Raw genomic sequence first — 23,780 nt, 5'->3', positions numbered from 1 at the left:
TGCCGTTACACCACGCCAAACATCAGCTTCCATAGCCCCACTGCTGCACAGATCTTAATTCTAGATGTCAGGACACCAGAGGGAAAGACACATCCCGAACTTCCCCTAAATCTCGACGTGCACAGCAGCATCCTCTCCAAGCACACCAGGGTCCACACTTCCCATCCATCACTCTGGGCTAGAAGCAGGCCGTCAGAGATGGGGGGTTTTAAGAAAGACGAGAGAAGATGCGGCTCCGTGCCTCCGACTCCATGGAACTAGGAACTCCTCAACTTCCACAGCCCTGCTGTCCTACAGCTTTACCAGCCACAACACGAAGATGCTCCCCCATTTCTGACTCAGTCTGGTACCTCACAACGGTTTTCCTGAAGCTATAAATCTGGGACACGTAATCAGAAGCTGGTCAATTATAGATTTAAATGTACACCAACCAAACTGATAAGGTCTTAAGGATGTACTTAATAAGTCTTGGAAACATTTACCAGTTATTTATATTGACCTTAAAACCATTTCTTGACCACGTATGAAAGATCAAAGCACATCGAATACCAAAGGCGCATACAACTTACCTCCGTTGGTCCTATTTGGTTGCTGATCTGGAGTTTGGGCTTGAGGTGAATAATACTGTTGCTGCTGGTAATTATTCGAAGGAAAGTACTGGGACCCGGGGCTCCTCCTACACTCCCGAATGCTGGAGAAAGTCTGTGAATGGGGGATTCCTCTTTGGAAAGGTGAGCATCTTGGAAGACGAGGCTGAGGTGGTGGCAGGTGATCAAATTCCTCCTCGTCCTCCAGGCTGAATCGATCGTATTCTTGATCACTGCATGCCCCTTTTTTTCCTGAATTCAGTGACACACTGGAACTAGGTCTCGACACAGATGCTGAAGTAGAAGCATAATCTTGCCTGAGACCTACGGAACAACAGGGACTGGTATTTTATCTTATGAGGCATTTCAATCTGGCTTAATTATTAAGTTCCAATTCATCAAATATTTGAGGAAAATTTGTGTCAAGCAAGTGATTCAAGTGGAGACCCACTATCTTGTTCTTAGTTTATTAAATCCCAAGAAAACAGACACGTTTACCTACGAAACAGACAGCTAATACTGGACTATTCTGTTCTGGAAAAAGATTGCCCCAATTCCAGTGAAGATTAAATATACTGCTACAGTTCATCGATCAGTATCTGTCGATTTCCCTGAGCCATCCCTTCTGGAATCTGGAGAGATACTTAGGAAGGCTACTTAGGAGATACTATTCATCATCATCTGGAAGTTTCTAGTTATCTCGTTGCCAACCCACACCTTTTTTTTTTGCAGTACGCGGGCCTCTCACTGTTGTGGCCTCTCCCATTGCGCAGAGCACAGGCTCCGGACGTGCAGGCTCAGCGGCCATGGCTCACGGGCCCAGCCGCTCTGCGGCATGTGGGATCTTCCCAGACCGGAGCACGAACCCGTGTCCCCTGCATCGGCAGGCGGACTCTCAACCACTGCGCCACCGGGAAGCCCAACCCACAACTTTTTTTAAAGTAGTCTATGCCTGACTGACTACTTAACTTCCGAGACTGACATCCAATCTTTCAGCCATATATTTTTTTAGAAAGAGTTACTGTTAGTGTACCGGTACTAAATAACAACATAAAATAACCAACCGTTTTTCCTCTCAAAATGTATCTTATTAAATCCTGCATAAGCGTTACAATCTTTCTCACAGTAGCCTTGCCCAATTCTGAAAGCAGGAAACTGTTATGCTTAAATGATACTTGGCTGTTTCTACTTATGTTGGCCTCAGAAGATAATTCCAAAATAAGCTTAGCCCAGGTCTGTGATCTACGTCTTCTTTTGCCTTAAGTGATACCATTAATACCCTTGAAGTAGTTCACTCTCAGATTAACTGTTGTAACCTTATTGCAGAACCAATAACTCAATGTTATTGGAAATAACACTTCCAATTATCTCTCCTTCAATAACTATGTATCTTGAGAAGTACAATTTTTATGGAAGTATAGTTGACTTACAATGTTTTGTTAATTTCTGCTGTACAGCAGTTATTCAGTTATACATATATATATACACATAATTTTTTAGATTCTTTTCCATTATGGTTTGTCTCAGGATACTAAATATAGTTCCCTGTGCTGTACAGTAGGACCTTGCTGTTTAACCCTTCTATATGTAATAATTTGCATCTGAGAATGCATTAATGCATGTTTAATTGAATTTTTATTAAGGTAACTACACACTCACATGCAGTTCTGGGAATAACAGAGATCTTCTGTGTACTCTGTCCAGTTTCCCTTGATGGTATCATTTTGCAAAATCATAGAATAATAGGACAACTATGATATCGGCACTTATATAAACCCATCTGATTTAGATTCTCCAGTATTACTTTTATATGTGTACATGTGTTAGTATTAAATTCTATACAATTTTATCACCTGTAGGATCACATACCTACCACCACAGTCAAAAACAGGGCAGCTCCCTAAATCCCTTGTGTTGCGCTTTTATAACCACATCTACCTCCCTCCTGAGAGCCAAGGCCCTATCTCTAAGCCCTGGCAACCACTAATCTGTCATCCATTTCTAAAATGTTGTCATTCCAAAATGTTATATAAATGGAATTATACAGTATGAAATCTCCTGAGATCATCTTTTTCACTCAGCATAATTCCCTGGAGATTCGGAGCAGATGGTAATGTCTATCAAAATTTACTCTTTTTTCTTGCTGAGTAGTACTCCACAGTATGGAGGTACCCCCAGCTTGATCAACCACTCACCTACTGAAGGACATCTGAGCTCATTCTGGTTTTTGGCTATTATCATAAATAAAGGTGCTATGAACATTCATATACAGGTTTCTGTGTTTCTGAACAGAAGTTTCCATTGCCCTGGGATAAATGCCCAAGAATACAATGTGCTGGGCCTTATGGAAACCTCATGTTTAGTTCTCTAAGAAACTGGCAAACTGTTTCCACAGTGACTACACTGGTGATGTTTTACATCAATGTATTTTGCCCAGAGTATGTCCTAATATTTTACAATGGTCATGAGACTGTGAGAAGCATTAATTGCGCCACCTACAAAGCAGGATGGGATGAGAGAAAGAATAGAATTGTTTGCCCATTACCTGGGGAGAAATGCCTGAAACCTCCCCACCCCCTTAGATTTCAAGTAGAAGCCTCTCGTTTAAAACGTTTTCTAGTTTAAAAAGAGGAACCGGGGCTTCCCTGGTGGTACAGTGGTTAAGAATCTGCCTGCCAATGCAGGGGACACAGGTTCGAGCCCTGGTCTGGAAAGATCCCACATGCCGCGGAGCAACTGGGCCCGTGAGCCACAACTACTGAGCCTGCGCGTCTGGAGCCTGTGCTCCGCAACAAGAGAGGCTGCGACAGTGAGGGGCCCGTGCACCGCAATGAAGAGGGGCCCCCGCTCACCGCAACTAGAGGAAGCCCTCGCACAGAAACGAAGACCCAACACAGCCAAAAATAAATTAATTAATTTTTTTTTTTTTTTTCACCGCAACTAGAGGAAGCCCTCGCACAGAAACGAAGACCCAACACAGCCAAAAATAAATTAATTTTTTTTTTTTTTTAAAAAAAAAGAGGAACCTACTTTCTTCTTGCAGACGAGCCATGATCTGAACATCAGTGAGGTCCTGTAACTTATATCCCATGGAGATAGAATCATCCTCCAGCTCTGAAGTACTCAGCTCACTGTCTATGGATGACTGGGGACTGAGAGGGGAGCCCCTGGATGTGTAACCTAAAAACAAGGGAAACGTGTTGGTTACTTAGTCTAAAGAACTGCTATCTGCATGTGCTTTACAGTTCACATATCAACAGTCAGCACTTCAAGGCATTCTCCAATCAAAAGGCACAGAGTGGCTGAATGGATTAAAATAAAAAACAAGACCCATCTATATTTTTCCTGTTTTCATTAAGTCACCAAAAAACAACCAACACACCACTATGACAGGAGAATGGCAAGACAGTATGCACCTCTTCACGTGTTCATAATTCATACATACAAAACCACTTGTTTTGTTTTCTCAAATTCAGTTTTCATAATTCAAAAATCCACTCTGTGCTGTACACTAAAAAAATTGTTGAAAAGGTAGAGTTCATGTTATGTGTTTTTTTTTTTTTTACCACCGTAAGACAAGAAAAATCAATAATGCTAAATCTGCATCCCATTAGCTTAAGTATATGTCTAAAGGCATGGTATAAGAATACATATCTTGTACACTTTCAATGAATAATCAGACATGCTTGTCTCTGGTAGTAATGGATTATATATTTTAAACTAAATTTTAATCTGGTCCATTTTTTAAACAGGTACAAACAGCAGTGCTATAAATGGATAAGAATATCACACATAAAAGGCACACATCCATACAGGGAAGCACATACAAAACCTTCATAATCTAGAATCGTCACAGGAGACTTGTAGTCACTCACGAAAGTGAGAAAGTAATGGCTTGAGATAGGAGAACTGAGGAAGAAAGGGCTGAAGGGAGAAAATTATAGGGATGGAATCACCAATGCTGAGACAACTATGAGACCGTCATCTCATAAAAAGCTACTATGACTATTCTTTCTACACAGCCCTGACTTAATAAAAAGCACCAACAATTTTTTAAACAGCAAGATATAATAAAAGTCTGATAATCTTCAATCATAATGAAAATCATAAAGACCTTTATTTTGTTCAACATTTAATTTTAAAAGCACATTATGCATTTGGAAACACATAATTATATATATATGCATTTGATAAAGAGTGAAGGCTGCCTACTGTACACAATTGAGAGCAGATTAATGACGTTAAAGTACAAATTAACCCTAGCCTTTGTCATTACCCAAAGTAAGTGTGCAGCAGACTCCCCATTGTGATAAGTAAGATTACGCTCAAGCTTTTCAATGAAAGGTGGATATTTAAGCTGTGTTTAGTGACTGATTTACAAAGCAAGCCGCTAGACGAGAAGTTGAAATATTACCTGTTCTTTCAGGTGTTAGTATTGCTTTATTTGAGGTTTTAGAGAAGCTGGGAGTATTAATGCCATTGCTATAAGGGCTGAGTCTTGCCACAGGGCTATAAGGAAAAGCCAGTGAAACATTTGAAGGGAAGAGACTCCGCCATCGGCTAGCTGTCACAGAAGCAGAAAATAAACAGCAGCGGTTAGCTATACAGAAGCAGACGTTGACTTGTCAGAGGGAGAAAGGGAAGAGGTTAACAAAATGAAGAGACAAAGTAACTTTTCATTCTTAACTGGCTCTCACTCATCTAAGGGAAAACATATGTAAAAGTGGGCTATTTGTGAAGCAGGGCCCTATTTCTACCTTCATTAAGAACCATTCAATCAGTGCCACCTTGATTACAGTCAGTATATCTATATAACAGTGAAAAGTTGTTTTTAATTTCCTCATTACGAATGTTTTCTATTTCTGCACAAAAATTTAACTGTTTTAATAATATAAAATGTTAATGTCAAAAGAAAAACTCAAGGAAACTTATCTTTAGAATTATGGGAAATAGTTCTTAATATTAACTGTTCATAGTCCTATTTTTTCCCTAAGTTTTATTTTCAACCCATTTAATATTAATAAATGTTGACCAAAGAATTACTATGGAAACTTGTTCTTGGATTATGGAAGAAACTTAAAATGACTACTGTATCTTACTGCATCTCTGCTTGAGTCCAAAACAAGCTTTATGGAAAAAATGATCTACAAAAATCACAGAAGGGTATATATACACCAAAACTTAGCGATAGTTATTTCAGGTGGCAGGCATAGAGGTAACTGATAATCTGCTGGATTTTTTCTTTATAAAAAATGTTTTCCAAATTTTCTGCATTGAACATGTGTTATTTAGGTAACTTTTAATGGTAGGATTATACCTGTTATTAATTTAATACTATAAAATAAGGAACAAAAAGGAATTTTACCTGCATTGGCAGATGATCTAATTGCACATTATCTCTCCTGTCCTAATTAACATATTTCCCTCCTCCAAAACTACCAGCCCCTTGGATCTTGGGATCATAAAAAGACCCTAAATTGTAAAAAAAAAAAAAAAAAAACTTCAAGTCACACCTAAAATCACTTCCTCTCTCTTCATGACATAAATTACTGTGCTAGTCAAAATCCACTTTTCTAAAAAGCAATGTGCTAAAGCAGGACAGGAAGGAATAGATGAAAAGTATAAATTAGGTTAAGTTTCACTTTGAGCAATAACTTCGTTACATTTGCTGGAAATTCGACAAAACTTGAAGAAACAAGTATAAAAAGAACTGCTTTGAAATGCACTCCCAGGACACTTTTAATGAGAGATGGTAATGAGCAAATAGCTAAAAAGTGTTCAAAGATGGGCAGTGGGGTTGGAGAGGAAGAAACTGTGGGCTGTGGGCAGGCAAAAAAGTAACAAGCTCCAATCCTGAGACTGGTAAGGTCCTTGCATATTAGCACCACGGTTATTTATAAGAGCAAATGCTTCCTGTTACTTCAGCAAGAATTCTTGAGAAACAGCACCATCCCATTCAAACTACTGAAGAAATAACCTTTTCCTTACGCAGATGGAAGAACTAGTTGAGAAAACTACATTCACAGTGATTCTGCTTTCAGAATCCACAAGTTTCACGAAGGGGTCACTGCCAGGAAGCCTCATTCCTAGTTGACACCAGTCACGTCACTGATCCAACATGCAATTCCCAATCTGTGCCAGAGCAGAGACGTGCAGAGCTGGCACGCCCTTCCCTAAACCACCAGATATGTAAACCTGATCCCAAAACACACTGAGAAGTAGGGGTTAATATGCAACACACACCAGGTAGCTCTTCTCACATCTTCAATCTCTGTAACTCAAAGTTTCTCATTAAAAATTCTATATTAAAAAAAACCCCAATAGTTCTTTGTGACAGCTGACTTGCTTAACAGTTGATGTTATGTTACACCAATATGATCACTCGCCAGGCAAATTACAGTGACTGCGTGTTCTCACCCACAGATGCAGGCGACAACGCATCACCACTAACCTGCATTCATTACTCTGCACAATAACTACTGTGACCCGGGCCTCCCAACACGATGGCACAGCGACTGTGGCTATGACAGCAAGATTCCAGCGAAGAACACAAGTAGCATCTATTGCAAGAAAGAATGCTCTGCATTGTCCTTTGGCATGGAGGCTTTTAAGAAGAGGGAGGAGAATTATTGCAGAGGCAAGCTAACAAAATAACGATGTTATATTAGTGCCCGAGGTTGTGGTGGAGAAGGAGAGTGGAGGGGAGCGGAAGCCACCGCATCCTAGTTATTCTTCAGTGTGTAGCTAAAGAATTGTAAGAACTGCAACAGGAAGCATTTCCGTAGAGGATAAAAACAAACATAAAGAACTTTCCATAGGGCAATTTTGTTTTTTCCATTTAATTAATTTAATGGATTTTCTGTATACACGAGGATGTCAAATTTTTTGAGAGGCTTGGTGATGATCAAAATGACCCTAAGAAAGGAGCAAGACAACTTCTGATAAAGGAGAAAATGGGTGATGAACTTCTGAACAGCTAAGTTTTCCTATCCTCCTACTCTAAAGTTCTATCGGTAAGTACAGGGCTTCTCCAACTTGGATCAAACGTATCATACTTGGCAAGGCTTTCATTCCCAAATACCTAAGTTAAACTCTCTCCCAGAACACTTCTGTCTGCACACTCTCTGTGGTCCTACTGCCACTTCCTTCATCAAGACCTCGCCATCTCTCACTAGATTATCGCAATCTATTCCTCAGCCAAGTTCCGGCCACCAACACTGCCCTCAGAAAGCTTGCTCTGAGCATCACTACCAAGCTTGTGCTGGTCATTGATTATTTTAACTGTGTTGCTCTCTTCCTTTCTAAAGTAGCACAGTGGCTTTTCATCCAATACTAGATCTCAGGTACTCCAGATCACCTCACTAGGACCCTTATCCAATGCCCTATACCTCACTTCCCACATCTAGAGTGTTTCTAAAGCTTCCTTGTTAAGAATACAATTGGTATTGGTTAAACTTTCGACTTTGCCACCTTCTGTCTAATAAGCATTTTCTATTGAAATAAATGTGACAAAGTACTAAGTTGTGGACAGATACCTCATCTTTCGGCAAGAAACTAGTTTGAGTGTCCAATGGTCTACTAGGTTATTTTTTTTGTACACCTTCAAAGTTGTCTAACTTAAAAAAATTACACTATATCTGTGAAGCTATTTTTGTACATTAGGCAAAGTATAACCCCCCTGCAAAAATCAATTTGATAAATGCTCCAGTGATGATAATATCAAGAAAAATCAAAAAGGATAGGTAATGGGATAGGTTTAAGAAAGAATCTAAATCTTTAAAATTTTCCACACTAAAAATTACTCCTAACAAAAAAGCTCCCAGAAACATGACCCTCCTACAATGCCTTGATCATCTTTGCCTACACTCATAGTATATACAGTAAATATTCAAATTTTTGTTGAATATATATATCCATGCATATAATCAAAATATAATTTAAGAATGCAGTATGGCTTAATTCACATAAAATGAAAAAGAGTAACTGATCTAATATGTAAATCTTAGTGATAATCCTCAAAAGGACAGTACTGCATCTACCTAAAAGAGTTCAAAATAAAGCAACACTCTATTCTGGAAATAATCATTTTCACACTTTCCCCTTGTTATAGACAGAGCCAGTTGAGTACCCAATACAATGTCTGGCACATAGTATATAATCGATAAATGTTGAATGTGGTCAAAATCTTGGCAGATTCACTAATACTCCCCTATTTCAAACCATTCTACCATTCCCACCTTGACATCTAAATGATTTTGCCAAATTTCTTAAACTTAATATAACTATAATTTAGTATATCTTTGAAGACAAAGGTAAGTCTAGACATTTCAGCCTAGCTTGAGGCCCAGTGAAGAAATATACCTGTAGCAGCACTTCATTAATACTTCCCAGTAACCGCTAAATTGTTGAATTTTATGTGTGTGAATCTTCTGGTTTCGAGCTAAATGATTTTATATCACTAACGGCCAGGTCCTGTGCGGAGTAACTGACGCATCTGGAGTAAACAGGCTTCAGCCTAGATGAGCTAGTTCCTACAATGCACAGTTAAAGTGAAGGATTGTGCCAGGAACACTAGTTGGCAGTAAACCATGCAAGAAGCCTACAAAGCTTCCTCAAATTCTTGAGATGCCAACGTTTCTTAAAATCAAAGAAACCATATACAAAACAGCTGAAAGTGTGTTCAGTGGAATTTCTGTACACCCAACTATCAGTGTAGCATCTGAGTTGGTTTGAGTTGGGTGAGTCCTGGAGGGCTGGACTCTTACTCTGCCTAGTGGCTTCTAACAGTACAGACACACTTCTAACCAGGTGCTGTGGTCTGATTTTTTGTGTCCCCCTAACATTCATACGTTGAAATGCTAAACCCCAAAGATGACGGTATCAGTAGGTGCGGCCTTTGGGAGGTGCTTAAGTCCTGAGGGTGGAGCCCTGAATGGGAGTAGTGCCTTATAAAGAGGCTCCAGAGAGATCTGCCACGTGAAGATACAGGGAGAAATCTGCAACCTGGAGAAGGCCTTCACCAGACCATGCTGGCACCTGATCTCGGACGTCCAGCCACCAGAGCTGTGAGCAATGAAGTTCTGCCATGTATAAGCCCCCCAGTCTGTAGTGTTCTGTTATATAGCAGCCTGAACAGACTAAGGCATGGGAAGTTATCCTAAAAACTGGACCTACTCTACTTCTCCCAACTTATTTTTTTTTTCTTTCTCATCCAAGAATAAGACTCTAAAAGTCAAAACTGCAGTTTGCAGAGACCATGGCTCACTAATTTCCCACATCCTGTCACTTGTCTCTCTCACAAAGCAGGTGATCTGGAGCATCACTCCAGAAGGTTGGAATGATCCCAGCAGTGTGAGGAAATCAGTCTAAAGCAGCCCTAGAAATGTTTTCTTTCTGCAGTTTTTAATAAGCCTGATGAAAACTCATTAACAGCAAATCTGAGTTCTGTTTTACTAAAATTCACAGAACTGCCTTCTACATTAAGTCATATTTTTGTATCTCCTTGCTCGTGGCTCTTCTCAGCTTCCCAAATTTATATTCTCCATCATTCCCTAAACCAGGAGCTGCTTTGAGGCCAACTATCTGTGCACTCCTGAGCCAAAAAAAAAAAAAGAGTCTAGTGCTCCAGAATAATTCAGACACCCAACATTTACAGACCATACCCAGAGTCCTTCCTTTATTCAACATTTACCAACAGATACCAAAAAAATAAAGGTCAGTCTCCTGGAGCGATCTCTTCCATAGGTACACACAGCACAGAGTTCTTTTCCTGCTCAATTCCCACAGTCATTCTGGGAAATCTGCCTGGCCTCTATGCTCCCACCTGCTTTCCTAAAATTCATTTTTCTATTCATTTGAGTAGGCACCCACCATGGTGGCTCTCCAGTGCCAGACGCTACAGATACTGAGCTGTGTAAAATATGGTTACTGTTCTCCCGTCCTTCCCACTTCAATTTCTAAAGACCAGTAGTGCAAAAGACAGGCAAGTAACAAGAGTCCAAGCGCCATGACAGCACCATGAAGTGCACGCAAAGTGAGGAAAATGGTCACCTTTGAGGGAATCCAAAGACTTCACCAGAAGACATGATGTTTAACATGGCCCTTGAAGGTTGAGGAGCTTATCTCCCAGGGTACAATGCCATTCTACATATTCATTCTGGATAACACATGTGAAGTCACGGAGGCACGAACAAGCAGTGCATATTCAGGGAATGGCCGACGTTAGGACTGAAGCATAGGGTATATGTGGAGAAGAGTTAGGGCTGGAGAGCTTGGGAGGATCCGTTTTTGCACTGTCATGTATAGTAGAGGCTTTAATATTCAAGTACTGTCTTGACTTTGAGAAGGAGAAAGTCATGATCAGATATGTATTTTCTGACGACATATAGAATGATGGACTAATTGGGTAGAGATTGATGATTGGGGGACCAGTTAGGAGGCTTCACAGTGCAGCTGGTGAGACACCACAAGGTACCAAACTAAAGTACTGGCAGAACATTTGGTGAGAACATGTTAAGCCACATCTGAGCTGAAGTGGAAGTATCTGGTGAGCCAATGAACACAGGGAGTGGAGAAAAGGAGTAAGGCAAAGCTAACACCATGGATTCTAAGACACAGATGCCATCCGCTAAGACGGGAAACATGAGATCAGCATGCTTAAGAAGAAAATGAATTAAATTCGAGATACTTGTAGGACATGCCTATGTGCTCGTGTCCAGTAAGGAGTCAGAATTCAGGAAAGAGGGCAAGAGACAAAGAGATCAGGGTACATCAACAAGTAAGTGTTAGATGAAACCGCAGGCATGAGTGAAATCACCCAAGCAGAATATAAAGAAGGAAAAGAGAAGAGGCCTAAGGAAGGAACGTTTAAGAGTGGGTACGGGAAGGATCAGTGGAGGTGGCGGGAGATGAAGGTGGGTTTTGTGGCCTCTTACCTGTAGATCAGAAGGCAATAAACATGCTGAGAAGGCAGAGGCTGGAATAGAGAACCTGGCAAGTATTAACAGTAATGACCAGCCCACCACTGAGACAAGCACAGATTATTACCTAGGTGAGTCTGGAGAGCATATCTCCGTGATGATACTAATCTCAACAGGCAAGCCTAAACAAAACACTTGAAGATGTTAGCAAGTGTCCTTTTTATGATTCTCTAAAGGGCATTTATGTCCTACTGGTTTAGGTTTAGATAGCTGAAGTGTGGTGGCCATATTACTCATGGAAATGTCAAAGTGACACCACCTGTGTCATAAGGGAAAAAAGCCCTAGTGACTAAAGGTTATTTGCCACTGGGGAATTTTAGAGATCTAGGGTAAGATCTTGGTAAGAAGAGTTAGATGTGGGTCTGGAAGGGCTAGGTGGCTGTATTCAATGCCTATGAAAGTCAGAGATGAAAGTCACAGCAACAGGCCAACACAAGAGTTGGCAAACATTTTCTGTAAAGGGCCAGGCAGTAAACATTTTAGGCTTTGCTGTCATATGGTCCCTGCTGCCACCACTCAACTCCGCCAACTCTGCCATCACAGCATTAAAGCAACCACAGACAATACATGCATGAACGAATATGGCTATGCCCCAACAGAACTTTATTTATATATATACCAAGAGCTGAATATCATAGAAATTATGGGTCATGAAATATTACTGTTCTTTTAAATTTTTTCAACCGTTAAAAAATGTGAAAGAGGCCATATAAGATCAGGCAGAAGGCCAGGTATGGCCATAACTTGCCAACCCTTGGACTATTATACATACAGGTTTTGTAATATTCCCTCTGATAAACGCACAGGATTAGAATTCTATTGCAAGGGTATGTCAAGGGTTAAGACATAACAACGATAGCCAATAGCATTCTTCTCTACTGTCACTTTCCATAACATACTGTAATAAAGACCAACAAAAGACTAAAAAGACATTGGACACCAGAGTTCCAGGCTCCATCCTGCCACATGCTAGTTCTCAGATCTGGAGCAGATCAATGTAACATCCTTGTGTTGCAGCGTTCTCATCGGAAGAGAAGGTATGTTTGTCAGAGGGTAATAAGCAGGGCTGTGGTGAGTATAAGACAAACGTTTACACCATGTATTCACAAACTACAAAGCGTTTTTTAAGGAAAACTACTGAAAAGTTACAGCAAGTTGGGGCAAAAACGTCTTCTAAATTCTGAGGGAAAATGTTCTGGAAGCTAGGTGGGAGAAAGGAGAGTGCAGAAATGATCCGCTCTTCCACTCTTCCTAATACTCAGGCCGTTTAACCTGCCTTCTCAAAATGATGGGCATGCTTTTTACGTTCTAGCTCATCTAGACAATTTCACAGGCTTAATCTTTCCTCAGCTGTTAGCAACTCAGAAGCAAAGTACTGAACCTTGAACTTTCAACAGTTTGACCAGGATGGGTCAACAGTTCTCACTTATTTACCCAAAGGCTATCTCAGAGGAAACAAACGTCCCAAATGACACATTTTTAAGAAATATGGTTTCTTCAAAACCACAAGCTTCTAAGTCATATCTCTGAGTCTTAAACAATGATGTTCTTTACCACAGAGTCCTGGCAAGTAAAAGAAAAGGAAGCAAGGAGAGATTAACAATCATTCAATCCTTCCGCTTTTATTCTTTCTTTTATACAACAGGTAGGCAGGCCTCAGTTCCAAGCCAAACAATTAGAGGAATTCAACTACATGGCTCTTTACTAACACCAGGTACAGAGTGGTTTAGGATCAGCAAAGGACAGGCGACATCAGCTCTTTTAATACTTTCTGTTCTCCTTATATTGGCAGGAAGCTGTATCCAGACCACAGCATTTTGCTCTAAGCCCACAAACCACCGGGGCAGGAAGATCTCCATTTTCACAAACCATCCTCTCCAGAATAAACTTCCTAGGTGATTATATTACAGCTTTACATACCTACAGCCTACAGAAGTGCTTGGACTAAGCTTAAACAAGGGAATTAAGAACCCTAGGAAAGACAGTATTTTATTGGTTCACTCTTACAAACTCTGACTGCACAGACTGAGGGAAAGGTTTTCTGGAGTAAGTTCACAGGAAGTAATAAGCACTGCTGACTCGGCTCCAACCCGCGCCAGCCCCCTGAAGTAGTAACATATGGTTTGCAGCTTATCTGATCCACTATTTTTACTGGGTGAACCTGAGCAGCATTAATTTCTCCACAGCTCTCCCCAGCCTGATAAATAAGCATATGGGATCTAGGAGGTCCTTCTACTGCTCTGAAACAGGTGGTCATACTGCTCTTTCCAGACATACAAAAAGTAAAGAGGATTCAACTATTATGCACATGCCAGTGGACTGATATAAGGAGAAAGGCTAAAGAACTAGCAGATGAGGGCCTTAATTGGTGTAACTGGTATTCTTAGGGGCTTTTTTTTTTTGGCGGTACGCGGGCCTCTCACTGCTGCAGCCTCTCCCGTCACGGAGCACAGGCTCCGGACGCGCAGGCTCAGCGGCCATGGCTCACGGGCCCAGCCGCTCCGCGGCATGGGGGATCCTCCCGGACCGGGTCACGAACCCGCGTCCCCTGCATCGGCAGGCGGACTCTCTACCACTGTGCCAGCAGGGAAGCCCTCTTAGGAGCTATTTAATCAGAGTAAGTTAGTCATCACCCCCAAGTCTCTCAATCTTCAAATTACAGCTAGAAAAACCTACTAAGTTAATTTGAATCTTTTCCCACAGGTTCAGTCCATTCAACCTACAATGACAAATGTAACGATTTAAAATTATATGTTTTATATATATATGATACATCACACCTATGATCCCGGAACATTGTAGATACTCAGTATTTTAACTTCCAGTTATATGCAAAATGTAATAATTTATAAAAACATGACTTACATACCACCTTCAAAAAACATCTAATAAAACAGTTCATTTACGCATTTAAATAATACCTAGAGCTAATCAAGAAAGTCACTTTCAACATTAGGATTAAGTTTAATATATTAGGTTTGAAAGTAACTAAAAGATGGTGTATACCCTCAATGATTGGCATATAAATGTTTAAGATTTGTTGAATGAGAGTTACAAAATTTCACCACGAAGGAGTGTTACTTGATAACATTTACTCCATAGGGATCAGAGTTTTATAATTATTCTTGATCTGAATTTCATCGTTAAAGTAATCTAGCTGGTTAAAGTATCTCATCATCATGAGTAAGGCACTAGACCTTTTCTACTTCTCAGACCCTAACCAGTCCCGAGGCCACACGCCGAATGCTCCTCTCTCCCAGCTACTACTGGATCCTTCTCAGGTCTTCTCTAACCAGGACAACGGTCTAAAAGTAAAGCTGGAAAATGAGACTTGGGAAGGGAAATTCTGTGGACTGTCCACTTGTTTCCACTTCATCACTGGTCAAAACTGAAGATAAGCTGTCAGCTTTAGGCACACATGGACCAAATCCAGTGTTATCCGGGACTGGAGTGACCTCTATGACTTCACAAGTCACCATCGTCATCAGACTTCCCATCTGCAATTAACAGGGGAGGTTAAAAATAAATCTAACTTCAGTAGTAATTAGACTTCAAAGGCATGTTTAAAAATTCCCTTGTACAGAAGTCATTTCTCCCTTGGGCCTGACTGCTATGGCTTACATCAAATTTAAGGACAGTGAAAATGGCCACAGAATGTGAGAAGAGGGCCCATGTGAAAGTAATAATGTAACCTGCAAAGAACAAGGGAAAAGAGTGACCTAAGGATCTGTCAACCATGCGATGTTGTCATGCGGATTGCAGACGGCTGCTCTCAAGTTAGACTACAGCCACAACGCAAGCCGTGACAGCCGGCTGGAACAACTTCCACGTTCTACACGGCAATTATGAGATAAGGAAGATGCTACAGAATCTAATTCCATGAAGAAATAGGCTAGATGATCTTAACGTTTGAATATAGGGGGTTCCCCCCAGCGAACACTAAGGATAGACTAGATCACCAATAAGAGTCTCCCTGCCCTTGAACATGTACAGTGTGGTAAGAATCCAAGCCCAGTAGGCTAACAGAAAGCACTAGAAGCTCCTGAATAGAAGAGTGATGGAAATGGAACTTGAACCATCCTTCCTATTTAGCATCTCCTGGGCTAGGGTACTCTTCCGCCAGTAAGGGGCACAATGTGTGTGGCCTACATTCCAGTGGCAGAAAAGGCCTCTGACCTACTAGTCTTGAGCGGTAGTAGAAAGTAAACATATCAATATAAATAACGGAGCTTTGACAAAGCAAAAACTTTTTTTGGCCCTAAAACTAACCACTTCCATGATTTTATTAAAATACCTGCACGTAGAAGAACATTCAAATATACATAAAGGTTATAACAACCAGATCCATTTGGCAGGAGTTTTGCTTTGGAATTTGGGGACAATTATATAATTCGTATAAAAGCGCAACTTTAAGTAGACAAACCAGCACCAGCTTGTTGGTACCTGACTCCCCGTGGTGAAAAGGTTGGACGTTTCGTGCATGCGCACCCTCTCTTACCTTCTACCTCGGTTTGACGGTTCTATCTGGACACTGTCAACGTTTATTGTATTTTCGTTCTGTGCAATAGCTGTGCTTCGGACAAGGTTTAAGGTGATCACTGGATGTCAAGCCACATAAACATGGCATTTCAGTGTTTTGGTGTAGTAAGTACAATTAACTGGAGAACTGAGCATTGTGAAAGGACGGCAGCAAAGAAAAGTAACTGGCACTAGACCCCAACAACTAGGGGAAGGACATCGTAAGCCCTCAGAGTCAAATCACTTTCTTATTTTATCTTTCTTGGTTTCTCCTAGGTCATCTTGGTGACCTAGGGTTTATAGATCTCATGGATCTCTCTCCTGGTACTTTTCCCGCCATTAAAATAGGGTGCATAAAGTAAAATTTTCTATATCTTTGCAGATCCAAAACCCTCTCCCACTTGTCTCCACAATTTACTATTTGCCTGGGTACAAAATCACAGTTTGAAAATAACTTCCCCTCAAAACTTTAAAGACAATATTGCCCATCCAATATTACTTATGAAATATCTGAGGTCTGTTACTGTTGTAGATAACCTATTTCTTCCTTTGAACATTTTTAGGAATATTATCCTAAGCCCTGGAAAATCTGAATTAAACCAGGATGTCTAGGTGTAGGTCTCTTTTCATCTATCCCAGTTCATGCTGAGGGCGTGTCTTTTTTCAGCTCAAAGAGGTCTTCTTCCGTAATTAACTGATTCTTTCTTCCTCTAAACTATCTGTTCTAGCTTCTAAAACTTAAAGATTAGAGGTTGCAGACCTGTCCTTCAAGTGCCCTAACTTCTCTCAATTTTCCCTCTTTTGGGGCAATTCCTTTGTCTAATTCAGATAAGCAGCTTGGTTCTTAGCCCTGTCCGTTTTTATTTCAGTACTTCCAAGAAATTAAAAATGACTAAAAGTAGTAATAATTTGACTACTGCTCTTCCTAGCAATCTGTTCTTGTTTTAAAATTGTATTACTACTCTCTTGAATCTCAGCACACTGAGCTCTCTATTCCCCTAGTTACTTCTTTCCTACAAAGTCAGCTGACCTTTTTATTTTGTTCATGCTATTAGTTTTCTCAAAAAGCAAGTGAGACTTGGTTGCTGGTTCATATTTATGAATAAAGGCTAAGTTCATCTGAATACAGGTAACTGGCGTGAGTTTCTTTTGCACCAGTATAGGTATTACCCCAACAGGCCTCTAAGGAAACTAACAACAGACAGTATGTAAACAGGTGGATTATTTCATAAGCAAGTTCTCCATACGTGCCTGGACATGCAGCAGTAGAGCGGCTGAGATCCCAACAGCACAAAGGAAGGAGGTCTCTATCCTAGGGGTGGAAGGTAGCAGGCTTCCGAAGTTCATCTAATACTCCTCCCACCCTCTGCTCAGTCTACTGTGGACACCTGAAGTCACCTCGAGCTCTGCTTCTCAATCAGATCTCTCTGCCTTCTTTAAAAATAGTTATCTGGGGGCTGTGGCGCAGTGGTTGAGAGTCCGCCTGCCGATGCAGGGGACACGAGTTCGTGCCCCGGTCCGGGAAGATCCCATATGCCGCGGAGCGGCTGGGCCAGTGAGCCATGGCCGTTGAGCCTGCGCGACCAGAGCCTGTGCTCTGTGCAATGGGAGAGGCCACAACAGTGAGAGGCCCGCATACCACAAAAAAATAAAAAAAATAAAAAATAAAATAAAAATAAAAATAGGTATCTGGTTTGACCCTGAAGATTAGACATCCCCACCACTTGCAGTCATCATCTTTAGCACATGCCAGCGACTCCTACTGCTAGAGTATCCTTTTCCTGATCCCACTTTCCTTATTTAAAAATGCTATGAAAATGGAAAATCACACACGATTACATTGCATGTGCATATATACACACGTATATGAATACACAGGCACACACACTAAAACCTGATTTTCAAAAATTGATACTTTTACACACACACACCCCATCCACTGAAATATATCTTACAAGTGGAAAAATATTAAACTCACAGGTACACAATGACAAGAGCTCCAAAATTCAAACACATGAAACTTGTCATTATATAAAAGTATAAAGCTCCATGTATTATAAATAAATGAGACTATCAAAGCCTTATATTTTCAAAGTAAATTAAGCACCATGAAGTTTGGCCACATTTTAAACTACTGCTTCCCATAGGAGGTCACGCAAGAAATTCAGGATATTAATGAGAGAAGCAGGAGAAAACATTTCCAAGTCTAACTAAGTTAAAGAATCATCCTAAAAAAGGCTAAAGCCCAACTGCAACATCCCAAAGAATTTCTAAAATCACTATTTCAACTCTCCAAATTTTGCCAGATTTCAAAAAAGGGTCAGTCTTGTAAGACAATTCAGATAATACCCTGAATTGTAGCTTTCCTGTCCAAAGTCATGTCACTCCTTTGCTTAAAACTATTCAAAGGTTTCCCAACCATCTCAATAGAAAGCCCAGAGTCCTTAACTCTAGTTTCCTTTAGAATCACTCAGCTCAGGTTTTCTCCCTGCCAGTGGTCTGCCAGTTCCTCTCACTTCACGAGTCTCCTCCCATCTCAGGGCCTTTCCACATGCTGCTCCTATGGTCTGAGCTGCTCCCCTGCCCTCCTCTGCCACAGAGTTACCTGCTGAACTTTTGCTGACTCTTCAATATGTCACATCCTCAGGAAAGCATTTCCTGGCCATACCCCTCAGACTCAGGTCCATAAACATCATCATGCTTGTTTTAAGGGAAAGGAAGAAAAAAGAACAAGAGCTGCCATCTGTGTCATCTGTTCCCTGTACTAGACTGCTTGCTCCAAAGGCCAGATGCTGAGTTCATCTTGCCACGGTACCCTTAGTCCTTAGCACTGAGCGCTAGCAAGTGCTCAATACACATTTACTTCATGGTTTAGCATCTGAATCATCTCTCTGGTCAAGGCCCAGCGTCTCAGGAAAGGTTGTCTACAGATTCTTGCAGAAATTGTTTGGTAGAGGTCCCAAGAAACAGGTATGAGCACCTACCAAAATAAAATTTTACTGCCATAAAGGCACGTGTAATCAATCATCAGAGTAGTGTGAAAGCAGGAGACAACTGCTTTGGGAGAATCGCTATCATTTCTTCCCATTGGGGTGGTAACAAAATAGCACGTCAATTATGTGTTCATTATAACAAACAGTATGCACTGTCATAAGTTATTGCTTATTTTGATAAACACCTTTCTAATCATGGTGGAAATGCAAAAAAAAAAACAAATAGAAACACATGCATAATTGGCAAAAGAAAGGAAAGGACAATTGTTTAGGAATATCTGGCAAATACATATCTATGTTTGTTGGCTATAATGGTATAGAAACTGTGAATTTCATGGGAACACAATCCCTAATTATTTGTTACTTTACTGTACTCAACATTCCTAATAATGAAGCAAATACAATGATGCTATTCGGAGCCTAAGAGCAAAGCAAGGATGTGATGGAAGCACACAGACGTAATGCATCTTCAACTTCCAGCGCACAGAGATAATAGCAAATGTCAAGAAACCCTGTTTCTGCACAAAAATTGCAGTGTGATTCCAGATTACTTTTCCAATGAGAAAGGGAATCCTTTACAGAGCTTACCTAAAATGAACCGCACAGACTAAGTTTTAATTTTGTGTTCCAAATGTGACAGAGCACCTCAAGACTGGAAACACGAGCTGGCGGAGATAGCATCTTGGGCCCCGCAAGGAGAGACTGGGCAGGCTCCAGGAGACAAGACACTCGATAAGTTTCTTAATGTCTCAGTTCAATCTGTGTGGCTTTTGCAAATGAAAAAGGCCACCTTCAGAGCCCTGGGTTAGTCGACAACTTTCTTCTTCATTGGCTAAATTTAGAGAGAAACACTCCATCATAACAACCGAGACAAGAATGGGAACTGGTGTCATATGAAGATAAGAGAAAAACTCAGCTAAGAGGTAATAGCTATTCACATTTGCTTAGTATATAATCCCAGAGGAAATGAGAGATGGTCCCAGGGAAACATGACCCAAGATAGCTAAGTGTGCAGAGCTACACTATTGGTGCAAACTATACCCACACTCCTCAAATGTGACCTGTCCTGATTCAATAGTTATGGACATTCAAGAATCTTAAGGCAAGATAAGCTTTTATTAACTGGCCCCAAATTAACTGAGCCACATATTGGGTGTTTCAAATTACTTAGATAAGCTTTTGGATCATTATTTGGTTATCTAACATCCCAGCCTCATGACATGGACTTAACAAAAGAGTCTAGATTAGCCTTATTCCAATTTAGAATATCATGTGAGTTAATGCTACCCATGAAAGTTCTATGGGTATTTGTTATTTACATTCTAAAGGGGTGGAGGAAATGGGGAAGAAGAAAGAAAAGCATGTCAGAAATGAAATATTAATACATATAGATCCGAGAAGCAGGAGAAAAAGAATAGACCACAGAGGTCCTCTTGAATTTTCTACTATTCCTGAATAAACTACACTCATAAAACTTCAATTTGAGATCCCTAACTCTACCAAGTATCTTTATTTATAGGGAGAGAAAACAGACCCACTCCCCCAAAGAAAAAAATACTCTTCGCTTTCTATAAATAGCCAAACTAAGAGGATTCCCTGTATTTTTCTGGGTTCAGTCTCTGAATAAAGAACTGCATATTAGGAATGTGTCCATATATTTACATGGTACTTCACATTTTTCAAACTAATTTCTCATTCAACATTTCCTGAAATCTTTGTAACAGCCCTGTGAAATCTGTTAAACGTCCCCACTTATAAGCAAGACATTGGAAACAAGTGATGTGCTCTTAACCACAGAGTCAAGTAGGGCTGAGGCACTAGATCTAACTACTAGATCAAAAACCCTTCCCCCATGGGGCTTCCCTGGTGGTGCAGTGGTTGAGAATCTGCCTGCCAATGCAGGGGACACGGGTTCGAGCCCTGGTCTGGGAAGATCCCACATGCCGCGGAGCAACTGGGCCCGTGAGCCACAACTACTGAGCCTGCGCGTCTGGAGCCTGTGCTCCGCAACAAGAGAGGCCGCGACAGTGAGAGGCCCGCGCACCGCGGTGAAGAGTGGCCCCCGCTTGCCACAACTAGAGAAAGCCCTCGCACAGAAACAAAGACCCAACACAGCCAAAAAGAATAAGTTAATTAATTAACTAAAAAAAAAACCCTTCCCCCAAATTCATTCATTCAACTATCAGCATTTAACGCCTACCAGGTGACATTCCAGGCACTGAGAGGGTGACAGCAGGGAACGAAACAGACTCAAATCTCTACCCTCAAAGCTAACACTGTAATGAATATGACTACATAATTATTTTGTGTGTGGCTTTGGCTAACCGGATGCCATTTACAACACCAAATGTTCAATTAGTTTCTTTGCTCTAAGGAATTTAAATGTACTCAAATTAATACATCACAGAAACCAACCATTCAGAGCTTAAAACATGTTTGAAAACTTAGTAAGCACTGGTAATTCAAAAGGAAACTGAGGTACAGGTCCCCCTAGCCTCAGATGCTTAATCTATGTGAAAAAAAAGGGATACACATGTTAAAAATTCAATTAAAAGACGTTCACAAAACAGGGTGCTTCCAAATGGAACATAACAAACATTGTTAGGAGCATTTTCAAAAAGGAAAAACCAACCAAGAAAAAGAGGAAATATTAGTTTAGGCTTTCTTAATTTTATACGAATAGATTGTAGATTTAGAAGTACTGAAAGATTTAACTTTCAGCAATTAGTTATTTTACTTCTAACATTACTTTCTGTACATTATCCAAAAAAGTCATTTATGTTATTCCAATATATTAGGAAAGAGACTGAATATTTAAGCCTTTATTATGTCTCCTTCACAAACATCTTTATTTAACCCCTTATAGCAACTCTATAAAATAAATGTAAATGTAGAAGAGGCTGAGAAAGCTTAAGTAACTTGCCTTGCTGACTACTTGATACATAAGACTTTACAAATTATACAATTTGAATAGTAAGACCAGTTTGGAAAAGGGAAAAATAAGTTTCAGGAGCCACAATAAAGTTGCAATTAATTTAATTAATATTCAGTTAAAATATTAGTTAATATTTTAATTAAAGTCAATTTATATTCCCTATGAGAATTTAAGAGTATTGGATACATATTGATCATCTGTAATATATATATCCTACACCAAAAACAATTATCCTATTGTATTTTGAGTGCACTTAACCAATTAGCAAAATTATAGCTGTGACAACAAAGGTTTTCTTTTAGCAATATCTTACAGGTGCTCACTCCCTATAAAATTAAATCACATAAAACGTTTCTTTTCCATCATTTTCTTCAGAACAACAAACCTTCTTCAAAGGGCAGGATTTTAATAAGCCTGTTCTCACAACCTCAAGGCAAGACTTGAACACCTCCCATATATTCTCCCAAAATTTACCAAGTTTTGTAATCTAGAACCAGGGTCACACAGTTGTCAGATATGAATGAAGGTTATTAGAGGACCCTCCCAAATCGAGAAGGTAGGCAACAAGAAGAGAGTTAGGCCCTTCAAGAAGTTATAATCCAAACGAGCTCATTAGCAACTACACAATTAGAGACAATTCTAAGAGAGATGCTACTCCGTGTACCTGCAGAAACAGAGGTTGACAAACCCTTACTCAGATGTGCTCGGGGATGTGTGGACCTTAAGCAGAGAAGACAGCTAATTTGCAACTGAGAAAATAGCACAGGCTAAGTTCCTAGGGTACAAGAGGGAATGAGAAAGAAGAGATGTAAGACCAAGGGACCCAAGGGGACATAAGGTCCACCCACTAGATAGACTCTGGCTCCTCATAACTATGCCCCTCTTCACATGTTCTCAGGGAATTCATCTTTAATTGTTGAGCAATTTTCTTCCCCAAAACATCAGGGTCAGGAAATAAAAACCAAATATCTAAAATACTTGTTCTCTAATAAGCAGCATCTTATCTGAAGTTGCAGGCTAACGTTAAAGAACATTTACCTATCCCTTGGTAAAAGAGAGAGAGAGAGAGAGAGAGAGAGAAAGAGAGAGGATAACTTTACCTTTCTTCAAAGCTCATCTAACTGCTCCTTTTCATGGCAGTGGATGGTCTAACTGAACAGTTCTGGGGTGGGGGAATGGCTGGGAGAAGCATGTACAACCACTAATCATTTTGCAACAAAATGCAGTAAGGTAAGTAAAAACCAATTATTTTAAAGTAAACATGCTTGTGAATGGAAAAGCAATGCTGCAAGTTGATACTTCAGGTGACGCCAGTCTTTCTTCTGAAAGAAAGAGATGGCTGGTAAGGAAAGTGGTGCAAAGACTTCACCCCATCTTGAAATATTCAAAAGCAAAACTGAAATTATAACAGTAGTAATTGTGACATTGGGTTCATAAAGAATTAAACAAAAATTCATTTATTTTAGCAACAGTGTCTAATACATGTCAGGTTCCCTTCTGTAGCTGGTGTGATCAACAAAAAAAAGTCCCTGTCCTTGGGCAATTTATACTCAAATGAAGATACAACCCTGGTCTCAAAGAAAATGCTCAGTGATGTCTGTTACTTGAAGATGCTGATTGTTCCAGAGAAATGAAGTCTAAACAAAAAGAAAATGCTTTATTAGGGAGTTACTTGAAACTTCTAAAATACGTGACACACATTATTCCAATTAAACATTTATGCTATATAATGAATAAAGTTTAAGTTAAAACTGTAATTAGAGGCTTC

General features: G+C 40.2%; 1 protein-coding gene across 1 annotated transcript in view; it reads right to left on the bottom strand.

Annotated features, from left to right (window-relative positions):
- SLAIN1 (SLAIN family member 1) overlaps positions 1-23,780 on the bottom strand; it is a 55,556-nt gene that overhangs the window by 12,968 nt on the left and 18,808 nt on the right. The window contains exons 3-4 of the mRNA XM_024753916.1: positions 3,618-3,767; positions 570-911 (exon numbers count right to left, since the gene is read on the bottom strand). Of these exons, the coding sequence (XP_024609684.1) occupies positions 570-911; positions 3,618-3,767 (492 nt within the window). The remainder of the gene's footprint in view (positions 1-569; positions 912-3,617; positions 3,768-23,780) is intronic.

This window comes from Neophocaena asiaeorientalis, unplaced genomic scaffold (genome assembly GCF_003031525.2).
Source record: "Neophocaena asiaeorientalis asiaeorientalis breed wild unplaced genomic scaffold, Neophocaena_asiaeorientalis_V1.1 scaffold212, whole genome shotgun sequence".
Lineage (NCBI taxonomy): Eukaryota > Metazoa > Chordata > Mammalia > Artiodactyla > Phocoenidae > Neophocaena > Neophocaena asiaeorientalis.
The sequence above is the reverse complement of the archived record's forward strand: the minus strand, read 5'-3'. Positions and strand labels throughout refer to the sequence as shown.